At 40.9% G+C, this 17,973-nt stretch overlaps 1 protein-coding gene across 5 annotated transcripts in view; it reads left to right on the top strand.

Annotated features, from left to right (window-relative positions):
• The window catches only part of LOC144678887 (alpha-1,6-mannosylglycoprotein 6-beta-N-acetylglucosaminyltransferase A-like), a 121,349-nt gene that overhangs the window by 67,679 nt on the left and 35,697 nt on the right, over nt 1-17,973 (top strand). For all 5 annotated transcript variants that reach the window (XM_078538905.1, XM_078538906.1, XM_078538904.1 and 2 more), the window contains exons 7-10: nt 1,475-1,636; nt 5,706-5,875; nt 13,286-13,420; nt 15,278-15,411. In XM_078538905.1, coding sequence (XP_078395031.1) covers nt 1,475-1,636; nt 5,706-5,875; nt 13,286-13,420; nt 15,278-15,411 — 601 coding nt within the window. The remainder of the gene's footprint in view (nt 1-1,474; nt 1,637-5,705; nt 5,876-13,285; nt 13,421-15,277; nt 15,412-17,973) is intronic.

Below are 17,973 nucleotides of genomic sequence, written 5' to 3'. Positions count from 1 at the left end.
GAGGCGAATCATTAATGTATTTTAACTGTTTTTAGAAACACACCATCTGTAGCAACAGTTTTCCCTAATTCTAATATAGTTATATTTTAAGAATCATATTGTTTACAATTATCTGCATATAATTTTTTTGTCTTCCACAGTCTTTCCATAAATACAGTAAATGTATTTTGTATTGTTTATGCTTGGCAGTGATTTTTGTGAAAATTGTGGTTTTGGGAAGATTGTAATGATTGTTTTCGGTCCCTGCTCCAAACTCTGTTACCTAGCCACCAACTCTATCCTTCTCCTTGGCAACAGTCTGAAATTAAACTTGTTTGTTTGCAAAAATTGGTGTCACATTTGATCCTAAGATGAGTTTCCAACCACTTATTCATGCTATTACTAAAACCGCCTATTTCCACCATGTCCCAAAGGCATTTCACAGGAGCATTATAAAACAAAATATGACACTTAGCCACATAAGGACATATTATGTCAGGTGATCAGAAACTTGGTCAAAGAGGTTAGTTTTCGGAAGCGTCTTAAAGAAGAGAAGTGAGGCAGAGAGGTGTAGGGAGGGTATTTCAGAGCTTAAGGCCTCGGCAACTGAAGGCACAGTCACCAATGGTGGAGCGATTAAAATTAGGGATGCTCAAGAGGCCAGAATTGGAGGTGTGCGGGTTTCTCTAGGGGTTATGGGGAGATGAATGGGTAAGGCAATGACAGAATTTAAAAACAAGGATGAAAATTTAAAATCGAGATATTGCTTGACCAGAAGCCAGTGTAGGTCAGTGAGCACAGGGGTGATAGGTAGACAGGGCTTGGTGCAAGTTAAGACAAGGGCAGCAGAATTTTAAATGACCTCAAGTTTACAGCGGATAGAATGTGGGAGATCAGCCTGGAGTGCAGTGCAATAGTCAATCTACAGGTAATGAAGGCATGAATGAGGGTTTCAGCAGCAGATGAGCTGAGATAGGGGCAAAGTCATGCAATGTTATGGGGGTGGAAATAGGCATTCTTCATGATGCGTGAATCTGTGGTCAGCAGCTCATCTAGGGGTCAAATGTGACACGAAGTTTGCAAACAGACTTGTTTAATCTCAGGCTATTGCTAGACAGAGGGATGGAGTCAATAGCTCGGGGATAGAGTTTGGAGCGGGGACTGAAAACAATGTCTTCAATCTGCCCAATATTTAATTCATGTGAAATCATAAAGGCTGCCTATTCGTAAACTTCTGGGTTACCCTATAATATAGTTAGATATTACACAATACCCAAATGTAATTAGGTATACTCCTTATTGCAGTAATCAGCACTGCTGCACCTGAGAGAATACCTGATGCTGAACCAAAATTTGCATCAGGAAGCATTCAGGGTAATAGCAGCAATGTTGCTACAGGAAAGAAAATCATAGTACTTAATTATTATTCTTTCTTCCATTTCTACATTATTTTTCTGTACTGTTGCTTTGGAATCACTATTATCTTTGTTGTTAGGCCAAGGTTGTCTCCAGCCTGGGCGGTTTGCTAGAAATACTGGCTGCACGTGAAGAACTCACATGGATAAAACTAAGAATAGAAAGGATGAAGGAGAACTGGATAGCAGATATGAAAGCACTGGCAAAGAAACAGAATTTAGAAAATCGACCAAAGAGAAAGGTACAACTTTATTGACACGTTAGCTTAAAATTCTTAATTGTTTTTTTGGAAAAACATATTTGCAAGCCATTTAAGAAAAGACAGTTAGGTTAAAATGCAATTGCACTTGCATTTAATGTGTATTATTACTTACATCATATGTATTATGCACCTAAATATCTGATTTTTATATAGTAAACAACTTTTTTCAAAGAAAAAAATACACGCATTTGGTGAAGTTCCCATACAATTTTGTTGCATGGTACTTAGAGGAGAAAACATTGACATGGTTGTTTGGAACATAGGAATATACAACAACTTGCATCGATATAGCATCTGTGGACACAGACAGCGTATCAAGGTGTGCTTTATGAAAATGAATGCTAAACCTAATCAAGAGATAGTAGGAGAAGTGAAAACCTTGATCAAAGACATAGGCTTTAGTTAAAAGAGGAGGAGGAAGGTGGAGAGGTGGAGTGGTCAGGGAGGGAATTCGAGAGTGTGGGGTTGATGCAGTTGAAGTCACAGCTGTCAATGATAGGGAAAAGGGGAGGAGATGCCAGAGGAATGGAGAATTTGGAGAAGAGTGAGATTATAGCATTGGAGGAAGTTACAGAGATGAGGGGACAATCACAGTATAAATGGATAAAAACTTTAAATTTTAGTTATTGTAAGGTCAAAAACCAATGTAGGTCAGTGAGGCCAGGTATGTTGGTGGAACTGGTACAGGATAAGTATGACAAGGATGCCTTCATCCACACTCACTGTTTTGGCAACAGAGGTCCTGGAAGCAAGCCGTCAACCATGGAACAGATGCTGGAGGAGACAAATGCAAATATCAAATTTTTAACAACACCCTGTTTTAGGTAATTGGCAGAAGGCGAGCTCTTGTGGGTCCCCAGTGCAGGTTCCCCCATTTGCTGCTTTCCCACAAGGAAAAAGCACAATATTCTCCTTTGCAAACCCTATCCTTATTGTGGCAATATTTAATCTGTTATTTGATTAGATGATATAGCAATTGAGAACAGTTTACATGTTGCGGAGTTATCAGGACCAGAGAATGATTGCTTGACTTTCCATAATGTCAAAACCATGAAAACAATTGGCTGCATTATTTAACATATTTTATCTGTGATATGTGTAATTCTCAAGTTTTTGAGCTGTATGCATACACAGGACATCTAGGCTTTATTGTTATTCTGCAATTTAACAGTAACCACAGGCTGTGGGCATTCTGACTGTTTCCCAACTAAATAATGGGAAGACAGAGGCCATTATCTTTGGTCCCTACCACAAACTCTGTCATTCTCCCTGGCAATAGTGAGGCTGATCAAAACTTTTGCAATCTTGGTGCCATATTTGACCCTGAGGTGAACTTTCGACCACATTTGTGCCAACACTAAGACCACCTATTTCTATCTCTAACATTGCCCAACTCCTCCCCTGCCTCAGCTCGTCTGTTGCTGAAATGCTCATCCATACCTTTATTATCTCTAGACTTGGCTATTCTAACACAATCCTAAGCAGCCTACCACATTCTACCATCCCTGAACTTGGAAGTTGTTCAAAACTCTTATGCCCGTGTCCTAATTCGTGCCAAGTCTTGCTCATCCATTATCCCTATGCTCATTGGCATAAATGGGTTCCTGGTTAAGCAATGCCTCAATTTTAAAATTCTCATCCCTGTTTTCAAATCTTTCCATTGCCTCACCCTCCCTGTCTACATCATCTCCTTCAGTCCTAAAATCCTCCAAGATATCTCATCCAATTCTGGCCTCTTGAGCATTCCCAATTTTAATCACTCCATCATTGATAACCTGCCTTCAGCTGCCAAGCCCTAAGCTCTGAAATTTTCTCCCTAAAACTCTCTTCCTTAGGACGATCCTTAAAATCTACAACTTTGACCAAACTTTTGATTTGATTAATAACTTCCTAAGTGGCTAGGTATCAAATTTTGTTTTATAGCTTTCTATGCAGCGGCTTGAGATGTTTTACTACATTAAAGGTGCTATGTAAATACAAGTTGTTGCTGTTTCTGAACAGCTTTTTGTCTATATGAATCTTAGTTTCCCAGTCATGATCACACATGTTGCCTTTAGACCTGGTGCAGTCAAATACCACGTAGCTTAATTAAAGCAGGCTTCTATCATATGTGTGTATTAAGTATTAGAACAAGCTAACCCATGATAAGTCTGTCAGTAGTGTGTAGCTAGTAAAGGTATTGTGACAAGTAATCAGATTTTCCAGAGAGGCTGACCAGCAGTAATGAACACACATCACATCATTAAAAGGGTATTTGCACTGAAACAGACAAGATTTACCCTTCTGTGATGAGTTTCCTACATATCTACTGTGCAAATACAGCAACCGTACACCATTCAAAGCATTGCAAAGGTGAAGCAACAGCAAGATGCCATTATCACAAAGCTGACACTGGAGCAGAGTGGCAAAACTTGAACTGCAACTTTTGGATGCCAGGGTTTGATTACAAACCTGCCCTCACCTGAAGTTGCCACAATATTTATATATGAATAGCAGTAAGCGACATTATCCTTGTCTTATTTTGCTATAAATGGAGAATGTTGGAAAGTCAAAATGTAGGGCTTGGCACCTGAATGTGTTATGTCACTCACCTTTCCCACACTCCTGAGGTCCTGGATCATCTTGGTGCACTGTCCCTAGGTTGGAGGGATAACACTTAGGTTGCTGACTTCTTCAGTCACTTCCATCCACACCTGCTTGGTTGGCGAGGTTATCATCTTCCTCCCATTGTTGGAAGAGCTCATCTCACTGTAGCCCTCGATCCCACAGCAGCACCTCCAGGTAAAGAGTGAGACCCCCAGGATGCAGCCTTCCCAGGTCTCCTCACCATTCCTGTGGTAGCTGCAACCTCATTAAATCTAAGTGCTGGTGAGCCCATGCAACACAAGCTGTAGTCCCTTTAACTAGAAATCCTTCCTTTGACAGTTTGGAAATTTCCTGCCAAACCCCCGAATTGGCCACAGAACCCGGAGGCGGCACGTTAATGCTATGGCTCAGGGAAAGAGCCGTGACTAAGCTCACCAATTAAAATCTGGTTCCTGACCCACAAATAGTCTTCGCCCTTCCAGCAGGGACTAGATCCACAAAATTCTGCCCATAGACTTCAATCTACATGAAAGGAGAGGTCACGATGGGCAGCAAATCAGCTATTGTACTAAGAAAAGTAAAATATTTTTTCCCTATTAATTGTTTTTCCCCCTCCTCTGCTCTTCTAAAAGTTCTACATCTTACCAGAATATGGTCCTATGGATGCTGACAGCCCTCTAATAGCTTGCCCAACTTCTCATCGTTCAGCAGGCTCTTCAACCATGAGGTGCTTTCTGATCTATCTCAATCTTGTCCTCATCCAGTATCTGCACAAATGCAAATCTATGAACATTTTACAGCAGAAATCACTGAATAGTAATCAGGAACAGGAACAATAGCTAAATGTTCCCTTTCTTTCAAATAGGAGCCTTCCTGTCTGTATATTTAAGTCCCACATCACATGTGCACTTACACAAAGAGCCATTCGGGATGCCCACTTGAAATCAAGTACAAGCAAAATATACTAACAAATCTAATGCAATTTCATAAGTACATCATACATCAAGACCAGTTTGCTTTACTTTGTGTTATTATTTATCTTTTAACAGGAAAGGATAATCCATTTAGATTTTTTTAAAAATTCAATCACAAACATTACATTTATAGATTCTATGTGTGCTGTTTCAAAGTTTCATTTCTCTGCCTCTCTTGATTTGCAATGTGTGGTAGAAATTTCAGTCAATTATGTTCATGATTATTTTATTGCTGACAGTAATTCATCAGACATTTTCTTGAACTGGAGTTTGCAGAAGTGTCCAAATCCAAATTTAGATTGGGATTGACTCGTGTCAAAGAAATGTGAATTAAATTAGTACAAATTCACATAAACAAAATCTAATTGCCCCTTTTCAACTATAAATTAGAGCCTCAACAACCATCTTAATAATCCTTTATAATTTGTTTTTTTTTAAACTACCATTTATTTTGTGAAAAGAACTAATAATTTTCTCTTTTTGGTTAGATTTTACTTCATTTAGGCCTTTTGACAAAGGAATCAGGATTTAAGATTGTCGAGAATGTCTTTAAAGGAGGCCCACTTGGGGAATTGGTGCAGTGGAGTGATCTAATAGCCTCTCTGTACTTTCTAGGCCACAACTTGATACTTTCTACATCCATAAATGAGCTGAAAGGGTAAGATATGCTGAACAAGCTACACAAGGCTCTTAAATATCTGGCAAGAAGTAAAATCACAAGCTGAATAAAAGAATTGTCTGTTTGCTGGCTCATTTCAGTTGGGTACGGTTTCCGCTTAAAGTAATAGCATCATGAATAACAATGGCTGGGATTTTCTGTGTCCACTGGCATTGGGTTTGTTCAGTGGCGTGAGTGGACAATATGACGAGCAGGGCAAAAGTTGGTTTCACGATGTTGTGAAACCAGTTTGCGACCGTCTGCTCAGCCCTTCAATGGCGGGTCGCCTTCCCTGCCATCAGATGTCAGGAAGCTCATTGTAATACATCAGCATATCATTATAAGGCCAGCCCGCAGGATTCATCCCCCCATGCTGAATTATCCACCCACGTCGGCGGGAAACACACCAACGTGTTTCACAGCAGCGTATATAAGGCAAGCACTTGGCGAGCTGCACTTTGCTTGGGACTTTGAGGTTTGTTTGCCTATCTTGCTTTGGTCAGCACTCACAGTCATCAGCGCCAGGCTCCACAGACAGCACCACATCACTACCACTCTACCTACCAGGTCAGCCAATTGTGGGTGGCTTTTCAATGGCTGCCGGGCTAGGGCTTGCCTGGGGAAGGGGGCGGTGGCCGCAGGCAAGGGAAAAGGCTGCAGGATGAGAGCTGTACTGCGAAAGTGGGGTATCCCAGGGTGTGTGTGGGGACAGATGTTGATCTGTGCAAGTGGCCTCAAGATGGTGAGGGCTGAGGAGGCAGTCTCCAGAGGAGGTGAGGCCAGATGAAGATGTGAGGGTATATGTGTGAGAACAGGTGGTGATGTCCCTTGAGCTGGCAGTGAGTGAGATGCCATTGAATGTGTGATGGACTTGAATGTGTGAGTTTACAGTGATGAGATGGTTGCCTTATCCTGGCAGCATGGATGAGATCATTCATCCTCTATCTGCATTGGGTGGCTAACCTCTTCTGTGCAACACTGGCACTGATCCCCACTGCCATCGCCTACCAAGCCAGAGTGGTAATGTTGCTGCTGCTCCTGCAGCCAGACCGGGGGTGGAGGACATCACAGCGGGCCTCCATGGCGTTCAAAAGGTGCTCCAGGGCTGCAGTCATCTTGTCTTTTGGGGCCTTGTCTTCTTTGCTGCAGTCTTGGGCTGGAAGCACTGAGCACGGCTGTACTTTAAACGTGATGCCTGGCGTGATGAAGCAGTGAGGTGACAGCGTGATGGGCGAATCGGAGCCCGCCTGCCATGGAAATGGCGTGTATCCTGGGAATGCATAATTAATGTGGTGGGTTTGGGACGATATGGCATGAAAAGCTGCCCTTGCGGTCAGCAGGTAAAGCGTCATTTTTCCTGCCTGGTATTACACTTAGTGCAAACCTGGGACAATTCTGCCAAATATAATGAATGCTAAGAGTGAAAACTAAAGCAGAAACTGCTTTTCCTTCTATAAATACAAAAAGAAATGTGAAAATAAATATGGAATATAATAGAAGTTCCGCAATGTTACACAATTACATGGTGTTTATTGATGGAAAAGAGACTACTTAAATGATAAATGTATAGCATGTATAGTGGTACTGTCTGTTTGTTGATGGATAATGTTACACGTGACATTAAGAAGCAGATGAGTGCGTTGGCCACAGCATAAGTCTATATATGCTGACAACATCTTGGCTGTAGTACTGAAGACCTATGCGCCAGAGCTAACCACTTCCATAACCAAACTGTTGCAATACAGCTATTACACTGGCTTCTTTTTGACAATGGAAAATTGCTCAGATATATCCTGTCCGCAAAAAAAAATTTAACCTGATCAATTACTACCCTATTGGTCTCCTCTCAATCATCATTAAAGTGATAAAAGGTGTCATCAATAGTGTCATCAAGATACTTCTCATCAATAACCTATTCCCTGATGCTCAGTTTCAGTGCCAGACCTCATCAGAGCCTTGATCCAAACATGAACATAAGACCTGAATGCCAAAAAAGAGGCAAGAGTAGCTGTCCTTGATATCAAAGTAGCATTTGACCAAGCATTGTACCAAGGAGTCCTAATACAACTGGTACCAATGAGATTGTCGAAGGGAAACACTTCAGTACCTGATGCAAAGGAAGATGTAGTTGTTGGAAACCAGTCAGCACATCCCCAGGACATCACAGAAGTTCACAGAACAGCATTCACAGTTGAACCATCTTCAACTGCTTGAACAATGATCTTTCCTCCATCATAAAGTCAAGATTAGGGTTGTTTGTTAATTATTCCAGTGTTCAGTTCCATTCACAACTCCAATGATGGTGAAACACTACATGCCAGTCTGCAGTAGGATCTGCATAAGACAAGCTTGGGCTGACAAATGACAAGTCTTGGTGTCGACAGAGCTACTTTCCTAAGTGATGCTCTGGAGCTAACTATGATAATGATGAGTCATTGTCTACTTTCTTCCTAGCTTAGCCTACCTGGCATATACATTCTTTGTTGATTGTTGCATTATTTTTCTTAGTGCTTGTAAAGTTATGCTGTTAACGCTTAACATTCTGAACAGCAACATGTATATAGACCCAGAAAAGGCTGGAAATAGCAAGTTTGCAGCATCTGTCGAGAAAGCAAAAGAGTTAACATTTCAGATCAATGACCTTTAATTGGAACCTGATCAGGTTCAAAGAAATGGGTCCTAATAGGAGAACAACTGAGATGGGTCAGAGTAAAGGTTTTGCTGAGACAAAGGCATCAAAGGTAGAGGTGAGGGAATGGTTGAGCAAACCAGTGAACAGAGGGCAAAAGTACAGTTGGGGTTTGAAAGTGAAGTTAAGTGATGTGGGAGAGAATTATTTTCAGAATAGACACAGAAGGAAGCAGGATAGAGGGATGTGAGTAATGAGGGCTGCAGGAACCGTCCAGATATGGTCTTTTTTGTGACAAACCATAGGAGTAGAGAGACCCTAAACCTCTGAATCTTTATCCTCCTTTCCTTCATAAATGTAGTCTGGCCGGGTAGGGTGAAAGACAGAATATTTTAATCTTTAATCTGGGGAATACTTTTAAACCCAAAATCAAAATGTTACATTTAATTTATTGGACTTATAAGAAACTCCAGGCATAAACCAAAGCTTTATATTAAAAATGGAATTTTATTATATGCCAGAAAATTATGGACCATGGATTACTAATAGATCCTTTAGTATATAACCAGAAAATTACAGACCTAGGATTAAATATCTACAGCTCGTGCATAATTGAGAATTGCTTCACAAAAGAAAGAAAACCTTCTGACTCAAAAATGCATACCCCTATTAGAAAAGGTGGCTTGTACAATACTAATACTTTAAAAGAGCTTTGTACATATATTTAGGGTTTCCTAGGACATTTTGTTGAGGCCCAATAGATGGCCTGTGTAGTAGTGTAGCACATGTTCTCTTCTTTGTATCAGAACAACTATGGAAGAGTATTCTGGAAGAATCAGCAAGGCAGAACAAGGGCTTCCTGCACATTCTCTTAATAGCACTCCAACTTTGGCATGTCACCTATAGTCTTTGAATATAGTTTAGGAATAGATTGACACCCCTTGTATTAATTGTCCTCGCTGTGACTCCGTTATGAAAGTTTCCATGGCAACAAGTCCTTCTTTGTATCAACCACAAGGTGTGTCTCCTGAGTCCTACTTACTTCAGCCTATTCGGGGCCAAGTTACCATTTTATACAAAACTTTATTTTTATATTTTTACTGCAACCTTAAACGCCCGCAAATATGATCCCACTTCAGAAGACCAAGCCATTTTATTACAAGTATCACTCAAGTACACTAACACATTTTGGAAAGTTGTAACTGTGCCTGTGGGAACTTCAGCAAAATAATATGCTATGTTAATAAGGGTCAAGATTTTTCATTGCACAGTGCCTAAATCACAAGACAGTTTGGTTTCTTCTTAACCTAACCCAAGCTGCTTGACACATAGAAGAAAAGTTATTTGTTTGGTCAACACTCATATATTTAGTTAACCACCATTTTCTTTGATTACTGAATTCATGTAAGGGAGTTAACTGTTTTGGTGTCATGCTTCCTTATACCAATAAACCTCCCCTGGCAATTTTTGCAGGTAGTTCAGGACCTTATGTGTGGTTTCTGATCACAATCATGCAGGAACCTAAGCTTAGCAGCAGATAGTCAACCACTGAAATATAGCAAATTTAATGAAGCAACATATGACTGACATAAGATGTAACACATTGAATTATTCAATGGTACAGATATTCAACCCTACCTACCACAACAAAACTTGTTTAAGAGCAAATATCTTCTTTCCTCAAATTCTCTTATTCTCAATTACTTGTATAATAAAACACATTTTGCGCTATCTAAAATTTGCTTAAGATACCGTTAGGAAATAGAGATAGTTATGTGTATTTGGGTGTGTTAGTAATAAGGTATATCTTTAAGTTTAATGTATATTTTCTATTTGTGGGTTAAAAAGGTGAAACCTGGGATCTAGTTTCATTTTAGGGTGGAGACAGGAGGTCTAAGGCTTTGTTTGTGTGGCTGCATTATAATGAGTTTTGTGACCCTTGAGGTGGAGAGCTGTGTTATCAAGATGGGTAATGCTTTAGGGAAATTAAAACAAAGTAGCAAAAACTATGCTGTTACCTAGCAACAGGGTCCAGAGAGTGTGACCCACAGAGACAGAGAAAACTAGAAAAGCAGTTTCAGTTCAGTTGAAGCCAGTATTTCAGGCAGGCTGCACAGAAGGAACTGCAGGAGCAGGTTCAAGAAACTAAAGAAGAAAGTCCCAAGATCCAGGGGAGTGGAACAGGAAAGGTCTCAAGAGGACAGTCCAGTCAAAGGACAAGGATGGGAAATAAAAGTAAGGAGCAGAGAAGAAGGCTTCAAGCTTAAAGAGAAGAAAGCTACAGGAAGCAGACTTGAAGCAAAAATGGCTTGCGAGAAGCCAGAAGATCCAAAGGGGACAGCCGAAGGTCTGTAACCTTTTACTATGAGGACGTGAAGCAGTGGTGTTTTGTTAGCATGGCTGAGTCAGTGAGAGAGAGTGTGCATGGAAGAAAACTTAAATGTATGTGGTGATCCAGGGAAGAAGAACATAAGAAGGAGAGTTCGAAACCCTGGAGGTGGACCCTTGTGAAAGGCATCTGAAAGAAAGCGTCGTTTAGGAGAAGATTCCAGAGCGAGCTCTTCGAGAGTGGAGATTGGAAACCGTCGTGTGAAAGACGGAGTTCAGTGAGACCAGTTGTCTCAGTGTGACAAGCATTTGGGGGGAGTTGAGGAGAGATCCATAGCATCTTTTTGGAGTGGCATCTGTCACTTGGTTTCAAAGCGTGGTGTGCCTGTCCAGATGTCACCTATTAGTTTACATGGACTGTGTACTTACTGTGAACATTAGGGTATAAAATAGCTTTTGTAACTCGTGTTATCCTTAGGAATCTGTATATATCTGTAAAGGTGCAGTTGTAGGTGAAGGAGCAATGTAATATAGTTCATCTTTTCTGGTTTAATAAATGTTTTATTGTTTTGTTATAAGTTCATCAACTGACTCCTGTGACTTTTTCAGTAGCCACTCTCCATGTATCTAAACAAAAAATAAAAGTTAGGATCTATCAAGCCAGGTTCCACCCTGAGATCTGGCTTGTCCAGTAGTAACATCAGCTGGGATCATAACAATACATATTCTTTATTTTCCCTTCCTCCAAAACATTTTTCTTATTTGTTTGCATGAGTATATTTTTAAAAGTGCTTGTCTCACTGTACATTGTTCTTCTAATGTGTTATGAAGTTGAAGATGGGAAGCAGCTTCAACCCAGTGAACTCCTGATCTTTTGTATTTCATTAAATATACACTGAGAAGCCAGAGCTGTTCTTCACAGGCTAGGTAACACCCTACAGCTGTCTTTGCACAGGCTAGCTTGTGTGTAGAAATGGCAGAAACCTGCTAGCAGTTTTTTTTTTACATTCTTCCTTGGGGTGTGGGCCTTGCTAGCTAGGCCATCATTTATTGCCCATTCCTGATTGCCCTTGGGAACATGGTGGTTAGCCGCCTTCTTGAACCACTGCAGGCCATGTGATGTAGTTTCACCTACAGTGTTGTTAGGAAGGGAATTCCTGGATTTTGATCCAGTGACAGTGAAGGAATGGTGATATAGTTCCAAGTCAGGGTGGCGTGTGGCTTGGAGGGAAACTTGCAGGTGGTGGTGTTCCCATGCTGTCCTTGTCCTTCTAGATGGTGGAGGTCATTGGTTTGTAAGGTGCTGTCGAAGGATCTTTGGTGAGTTGCTGCAGTGCATCTTGTAGATGGTACACACTATTGCCACTGTGCGTCAATGGTGAGGGAGTGAATGTTTGAGGTGGTGGATGGGATGGCAATCAAGCAGGCTGCTTTGTCCTCGATGGTGTCAAGCTTCTTGTGTGTTGTTGGAGCTGCACTTATCCAGACAAGTGGAGAGTATTCCATTACACTCCAGACCTGTGCCTTGTAGATGGTGGACAGGCTTTGGGGAGTCAGGAGGTGAGTTATTTGCCACAGAATTCCCAACCTCTGACCTGCTCTTGTAGCCACAGTACTTATATGGCTGTTCCAGTTCAGTTTCAGGTCAATGGTAATCCCCAGGATGTTGATAGTGGGATAAAAGCAAAAAACTGCGGATGCAGGAAATCCAAAACAAAAATAAAAATACCTGGAAAAACTCAGCAGGTCTGACAGCATCTGCGGAGAGGAACACAGTTAACGTTTCGAGTCCGTATGACTCTTCAACAGAACTAAGGAAAAATGAGAGGTGAAATATAAGCTATATGTTGATAGTGGGAGATTCAGCGATGATAATGCCATTGAATGTCAAGGCGAGATGGTTAGAATTCTCTTTTTGGAGATGGTTGTTGACAGGCACTTGTCACTTATCAGCCCAAGCCTGAATGTTGTCCAGGTCTTGTTGCATATAGACACAGACTACTTCAGTATCTGAGGCGTCACGAATGGTGCTGAACATTGTGTAATCATTCCCAAACATCCCCACTTCTGACCTTATGATGGAGGGAAGGTCATTGAGCTGAAGTTGGTTGGGTCTGGACACTACCCTGAGGAATTCCTGCAACGATGTCCTGTGACTGAGATGACTGACATCCAACAACCACAATCATCTTCCTTTGTACTTGGTATGACTCCAACCAGTGGAGAGGCTCCCTCTTCATTCCCAGGAGTTATCCCAATCTATCACATTGGTTGGGGAATGTAAAGTAAGTTCTGACTAACTGATGCATTATTGTCAAGTTCAAGATCTAATGTACATTGAATAATAAAGACGTTGCAAATGTATGCAACACTTGCAAATTAATTCAAATAATGCAGTGTTCAACATCTCCAACCTAACTATTGTAACAGTACTTTTACTTAACTTGAATTAGTCACTTGAGCATCCTGACTGGAAATAAGGGTGGATGTCCAATCAGGGGACCAAGGCTACTGGATCTCATATACATTGACATCGTTGGATTAAAACAACTCCAAACTGTACTAGGAGCATCTTTCACCCACTATCGGTAAGATTATGCACGATCTTTATGCTTTGATTTTATGATAGAAAACAGCACACTCTACTGTTGAGCTCCCTTTAACAGCTTTAGTTACAATGCACTTGAATCCAAATTACACAGTCTTTGTGCATATTGTTGGGTTGGAAGTCTCTTTGCTCACAATGCCTTCAATTTATTAACCATCCACATAAGTTGAAAGGAAGCCTTACAGTGCCTGAATGCAAAGCAAAATTCTGCGCTGGAAAACTGGAATAAAAACAGAAAATGCTGGAAAACACTCTCAGATCAGGCAGTATCTATGAAGAGAGAAACGTAATTAATGTTTCTGGTCAATGACCGTTTGTCAGAACATAATGATTTAGTCAGTAAAGTTTCCTTCTCTCAGCATGACAAAGCAAGGGTTAGTTTGATACTAAGGCTTAAGTCTTCACTGGTTATAGCTCATGGAAACATTGATGTAAACAGCCGTGGTTTAATAATAAAAGGGAATGGGATAAAACAAAAAGTGAAATTCCCTTCCCTTGGAGGGAAAATTGATTCTAATATGAAATTTGTCTAGGAGCACTACCCTTGGCCTCTGCCAATTGGGGGATGAAAGAAAATCAGCTGGGGTTTCTGCTCCAAAAGACCTCTGCCTGATGCATCATCATGTGATGTTCAAGTGCTTCCCCCTATGGAGGAAACATCAAAGTGACGAGGCATTTTCAGGGTACTGTTTCGCACATGAACTGTATCAGAGCAGCATTGAAAAAGGATACAGTGCAAGTTGCCTATCGCTCTCTCAATGAAGGAGATCAAGAAATTTGGAGCAAATTTGGAAAAAAAGGAAACTGTGGATTTAAAAATATATTCTTTGGGAAAGAACAAATACTACAGGTGTGCAAACCAAATTGTGCATATGAAGTTAATCCCTACGAGTAAGCAAATTTACCCATGGCAATGTTGTCATATACAAGTTGTACCTTCCATGTAATGAAGTATCCCAGTACAGAATGTTGCTCCAGAACATAAGAAATAGGAGAAGTAGGCCACATGCCCATTTGAGCATGCTCTGCCATTCAACACAGTCATGGCTGATCTTGGGCTTCAACTCCATTTTTCTGCCCGCTCGCCATGTCCCTTAACTCCCTGAGAGACCAAAAATCTGTCTGTCCCAGCCTTAAATCTGCTCAACGATGGAGCATCCACAACCCTCTGGGATAGAGAATTCCAAAGATTCACAGCCCTTTGAGTGAAGAAATTTCTCCTCATCTCAGTCCTAAATGATCGGCCCCTTATCCAAGCTTAACTAGTGTTTAGCCAGATCTGTGCTGTGCCAAGATGTGACATGACTGGTATGAGGAAGCATGGAAGGACAATGCTGCTGCAGTGGTTTCCCACCTGCGAGCATGTGTTTTGTAAGCCAATTGTGGGATACCGTTAAGTGGTATATACCCGCCATACAGATGACTTAGTGGTGGCAAGTGATTCAAAATAAAGATCGAGTATGTGTAAGTGAATTGAGCTTTTAAAATGATTAGATTTTTTTAGATGTTTAGAATCAAGTAATAATGAATTAAGGAGTTTTGCATCGTGCAACTAAAATATATGGATAAGGAGCAGTGAATTGTTTTAGGGTCTGTGGTGTTTGATGGAAGCAATATGGAATAGTTTTGATTACACCATCTATGTTCAACAATGAAAGGGAAGCTATAAGGATTTTAAATTGCTTGATGTATAGTTTAGAAGGAGATGGTTGTGTTTACCTGTAAAACTGACAAATGAGTAAATAAAATCTCAAAGAACACTCGTCATCCCCCTGATAATCTGGGAATTTATATTCTAATATCATGCCACTACTTTACATCTAACATTCTTTCTTAGATGCTTATTGAGGGTCCTTGATTCTTTTGGAACTGAGCCAGAATTTAACCATGCTGAATATGCCAAGAAAAAGAACCATGGATCCCCTTGGGGCAAACTCAATCTGATTCCTAAGCAGTTTTACAACATGTTCCGTAAGTAAATACATATATAAATTGCTCTAGGGCTTTATATTAAGTGAACCACAAATAAATTACTGATTTGGTTTACTGTGATTACTGTTCTATAGTGTGCCACAAATGATGTGCAGCTATATATAATTCTCATTTCACAATGTCTGCAAACATTTTTGTCTATAATACTTTTTTTGTCAAAATAATGCTATTATGTAAATTGCATGTTATGCATACATGTAAAATCCATTTAAATCTTTTGTATAAAATTTTGCTTATAATGTAAATCCAGGTTCTGGATCCATTTCAACATAAAATTGTGCCCGATAAAAGCAAAAAAATGCATTAAAATGTTAATGGATGTTTTATTTTGAGATGGAGAGAGGGCCCATTTTGGTAGTGCAGCTAGATCCTTCCTTGATTGTCTGAACATGAATGTGTTGAAAAGGCTAAGGGTCTGATAATCTACATCCCAGAGTACTTAAGGAAGTGGCCCTAGAAATAGTGGATGCATTGGTGGTCATCGTCCGAGATTCTATTGACTCTGGAACAGTTCCTACAGATTGGAGGGTAGCTAATGTAACCCCACTATTTAAAAAGGGAGGCAGAGAGAAAACAGGGAATTATAGACCAGTCAGCCTGATGTTGGTAGTGGGGAAAATTCTAGAGACTATTATAAAAGATTTAATAGCTGAGCACTTGGAAAACATTGGCAGAATCGGACAGAATCAGCATGGATTTACGAAAGGGAAACCATGCTTGACAAATCTACTGGAATTTTTTGGGGATGTAACTAGTAGAGTTGATGAGGGGGAGCCAGTGGATGTGGTTTATTTGGACTTTCAGAAGGCTTTTGACAAAGTCCCACATAATAGATTAGCGTGTAAAATTAAAGCACATGGGATTGGGGGTAGTATATTGAGATGGATAGAAAACTGGTTGGCAGACAGGAAACAAAGAGTAGGAATAAACTGGTCTTTTTCCGAATGGCAGGCAGTGACTAGTGGGGTACCGCAGGGATCGGTGCTGGGACCCCAGCTATTCACAATATACATTAATGATTTAGATGAGGCACCTAAATGTAATATCTCCAAATTTTCAGATGACACAAAGCTGGGTGGGAGGGTGAGCTGTGAGGAGGATGCACAGATGCTTCAGTATGGTTTGGACAAGCTGAGTGAGTGGGCAAATGCATGGCAGATGCAGTGTAATGTGGATAAATGAGAGGTTATCCATTTTGATAACAAAAACAGGAAGGCAGATTATTATCTGAATGGCTATAAATTGAGAGAGGGGAATGTGCAATGAGACCTGGGTGTCCTCGTACACCAGTCGCTGAAGGTAAGCATGCAGGTGGTAAAGAAGGCAAATGGTATGTTGGCCTTCATAGTGAGAGCATTCGAGTACATGAACAGGGATGTCTTGCTGCAATTATACAGGGCCTTGGTGAGACCACACCTGGAATATTCTGTGCAGTTTTGGTCTCCTTACCTGAGGAAGGATGTTCTTGCTGTAGAGGGAGTGCAGCGAAGATTTACCAGACTGATTCCTGGGATGGCGGGACTGACATATGAGGAGAGATTGAGTTGGTTAGGATTATATTCGCTGGAGTTCAGAAGAATGAGGGGGATCTCATAGAAACCTATAAAATTCTAACAGGACTAGACGGGGTAGATGCAGGAAGGATGTTCCCGATGGCGGGGGAGTCCAGAACCAGGGGTCACAGTCTGAGGATAGGAGGGTAGACCATTTAGGACTGAGATGAGGAGAAATTTCTTCACCCAGAGTGTGGTGAGCCTGTGGAATTCACTACCACAGAAAGTAGTTGAGGCCAAAACATTGTATGTTTTCAAGAAGGAGTTAGATATAGCTCTTGGGGCGAAAGGGATCAAAGGATATGGGGAGAAAGTGGGAGCAGGCTATTGAGTTGGATGATCAGCCATGATCATAATGAATGGTGGAGCAGGCTCGAAAGGCCGAATGACCTACTCCTGCTCCTAATTTCTATGCAAAAGTTGAGAGAGATCATGGGATCTTAGTGGACTCAACTCTGAATACTGCAGTGCAGCAATCAAGAAAAAACCAGAATCCTGAATTATAAAGCCAAATACAAGTCAGGGAAAGTCATGCTCAAACTGTGTAGTGCTCTAGTCAGAGTACTATGTCTAACTGTGCTCACCAAGGCACAATGGAAACATGCAAGTGCTGGATGCATTTCAGAAAACAGCAATGCAGCTGATACTTTCTGTCAAGCTCTGAATTGTAAGGTCAGAAAGGAGATACTTGGGATTTTCAACCTCTAATGGGGGTGTGTAAATAGAGGTGTTGGGTGTTGCGGTGGGAAAATGGCTCATGAGTAGAGCAGCCAAATGTTACATTATGGTGTCAGTTGTGGGGAAAATGGTGATTTCAATGCCTCCATTCACATTTTCTTTCTCAATAACCCCTGCTCCTTCCACCTTCTTCAGTCTCAGTGTCCTTTATCCCTTCATCTATCAAGCAACAATTCTACCCCTTTTGTTTCTATCACTACACCTATCTCTGAACTATCTGTTCAACCTTGGTATCCTCCCCTTCTCAATA

Source organism: Cetorhinus maximus, chromosome 3 (assembly GCF_964194155.1).
Source record: "Cetorhinus maximus chromosome 3, sCetMax3.hap1.1, whole genome shotgun sequence".
NCBI classification, from domain to species: Eukaryota; Metazoa; Chordata; class Chondrichthyes; order Lamniformes; family Cetorhinidae; genus Cetorhinus; species Cetorhinus maximus.
This window is presented reverse-complemented; position numbering and strand designations above follow the sequence as displayed.